The 2,343-nt window shown below is 65.7% G+C and overlaps 1 protein-coding gene across 1 annotated transcript in view; it reads left to right on the plus strand.

The window, feature by feature from the left end:
• The window catches only part of RFX5 (regulatory factor X5), a gene marked incomplete at its 3' end in the record, with an annotated part of 3,942 nt that extends 1,600 nt beyond the window's left edge, over positions 1-2,342 (plus strand). The window contains exons 2-7 of the mRNA XM_035899125.1: positions 403-436; positions 1,070-1,152; positions 1,331-1,456; positions 1,684-1,881; positions 1,916-2,133; positions 2,293-2,342. Of these exons, the coding sequence (XP_035755018.1) occupies positions 403-436; positions 1,070-1,152; positions 1,331-1,456; positions 1,684-1,881; positions 1,916-2,133; positions 2,293-2,342 (709 nt within the window). The remainder of the gene's footprint in view (positions 1-402; positions 437-1,069; positions 1,153-1,330; positions 1,457-1,683; positions 1,882-1,915; positions 2,134-2,292) is intronic.
• Between the last annotated feature and the right edge of the window lies 1 nt (position 2,343).

Raw genomic sequence — 2,343 nt, forward strand, 5'->3', positions numbered from 1 at the left:
GCGGAATCAATTCAGGGATTCCCGGTAGCGCAGACTGATCTGCTGCGGCCCCGCGGGATGTGGTTTGACGCCTGCTCTGCTCTCCCTGGGGTGCGGGTAGAGCACGCAGCTCCAGAGCGGGGTGGTGGGCGCACGGGGAAGCACGGAGCACGCGGAGAAGGGGCTGCGCTGACCCGTGGGTGCAGGCAGCCTTCGGCTCTTGGTGCTCCAGTGTCCCCCTCTTGGCATTGGCGCTCGCCCCGGGGTGCGCCCGTAGGGTCTGCAAGGGCCTGGGGACGGCGCTGTCCTCGGAAGCCCCGGGCAGCGGCCGGGGCAGAGACCTGGCCGGGTTGAGGAACGCCCCGGGTGCTGCGGTGTCGTCCTGTTCTGCGCTGACGCCCTTTTTCTCTCCGCCCCGCACAGCAAATCCGTGCAGAGCAAAGTCGACTCCATCCTGGTGAGTGCCCCCGCCGCACGTTGCGCTGAGGGTGCGGGAGCGACGGCGTCTCCACCTCTCTCCTCGCTAAACCGAACCCTGGGTTCTGCCCGATCCCGTTTCCCACTGGGTCAGGGTCTGGCCGCGGGGATGAGCCCCGAGAAACGTTTCTCTCCGCCCCGCACAGCAAATCCGTGCAGAGCAAAGTCGACTCCATCCTGGTGAGTGCCCCCGCCGCACGTTGCGCTGAGGGTGCGGGAGCGACGGCGTCTCCACCTCTCTCCTCGCTAAACCGAACCCTGGGTTCTGCCCGATCCCGTTTCCCACTGGGTCAGGGTCTGGCCGCGGGGATGAGCCCCGAGAAACGCCTGAGCACCCTGCCCACGGGGGTGGCACCTACTCCCCCAGCCCCGTGTGGGACGACCCTGTCCCGTCCCCTCGAGGGGCAGCGCCCGTGACTTGGTTCACCCCGGTCCCTCGCGTGCGGGCTGCGTTCGTGCTGACGAAGCCGCTCTGGTTTCCATGCCCCGTCAGCTCCTGCCGCTGGGCGGGTAACGAGAGCGCTGCCTGCACCAGCCCTCCCTTATTCTGGATCCTGAACCTGTCCTTGTCTCTGGTCCCCTCTCCCCCTCCCTGTGGACCCTTTGACCGTAGCAAGATGTCCAGAAGTTTTCAGACAATGACAAGCTCTACCTCTACCTCCAGCTGCCGTCGGGGCCAAGCCTGGGGGAGAAGAGGTGGGTGCCGGGCCGAGCCGGGGCCGTGTTTGGGAGAGCAGGGGCTGTCGGGATGGGAGGGGGGACGCTCGGGTGGCAAGAGGCCAGGAGGGAGATTGCTGCGGCTCCGCCTCCTCCGGTCCTGCTGGTGCCGCTTCTCCGCTAATTAAATGTTTGTCTTGGGCTCCCACGGGAGCAGCAGTAGCTTGGACCTGAGCTCGCTGAGCACGGCCGAGTACATGCACGCGTGCAACTGGATCCGGAACCACCTGGAAGAGCACACGGACACTTGCCTGCCCAAGCAGGACGTCTACGACGCCTACAAGTGAGCGCGGGGGCCAGCCTGGCGTGAGGAGCCTCTCCCCGGGGCCGGGCTTGTCCAGCGAAGCCCAGCAGGGAGGTCGGTGCGGAGGGCAGCGAGTTGGGGTTTTTTGGGAATGGTCCTGCCCAACTTTGGGCTCTCGAAACGAGCCACGCCGGCGGGGAGGGGCGGGTGCGTCGGAGGGCAGCGAGAAGGGCTCGGCGGCTTTAACCTGCAGCTCTCCCCGGCAGGCGATACTGCGATAACCTCTGCTGTCGCCCCCTGAGCACCGCCAATTTTGGCAAGATCATCCGGGAGATCTTCCCAAACATCAAAGCCCGAAGGCTGGGAGGCCGGGGACAGTCAAAATATCCTTCCGTGTGCCCGCTGGCCAGGGAAGCCCGGGGGGCTGCCTGGGCTGCTGCTTCTCCAATTTTTCCCATTTATAAGTCCATGCACAACAAATTTTGTAGCTTCTGAGAGGGTCTGGTTCCTGGTTTTTCGGCTCCTGGGGGTCCTGGTGCAGTCCTACAGCAGCGAGGTGATGGAGGCGGCCTGCGCCCTGACCTGCGACTGGGCCGAGAAGATCCTCAAACGCTCTTTCAACAACATCGTGGAGGTGGCCCAGTTCCTCATCCAGCAGCACATCATCAGCTCCCGCTCGGCCCGCGCCGACCTGGTCATGGCCATGGTGGTCTCAGGTGGGTGGGGTGGAGCCCTGGGCTCACTCGGACCCCCAAGGGGCACAGGAGGTGGGGGTCCTGCAGGAGGCAGTGTCCCCCTCCAGCTGCGCGCAGCGTGGGCGAGCGCAGGGGTGCCCGGGGCTTGTCCCCCCTTCCTCACCTTCTGTGCGCCCACAGAGAGCACGGAGAAGATCCACCGTGAGAGTCGAACCCCGTCGACAGCGAAGA

This window comes from Egretta garzetta, unplaced genomic scaffold, assembly GCF_000687185.1.
Source record: "Egretta garzetta isolate BGI_Z169 unplaced genomic scaffold, ASM68718v1 scaffold668, whole genome shotgun sequence".
In the NCBI taxonomy this organism is placed as follows: domain Eukaryota; kingdom Metazoa; phylum Chordata; class Aves; order Pelecaniformes; family Ardeidae; genus Egretta; species Egretta garzetta.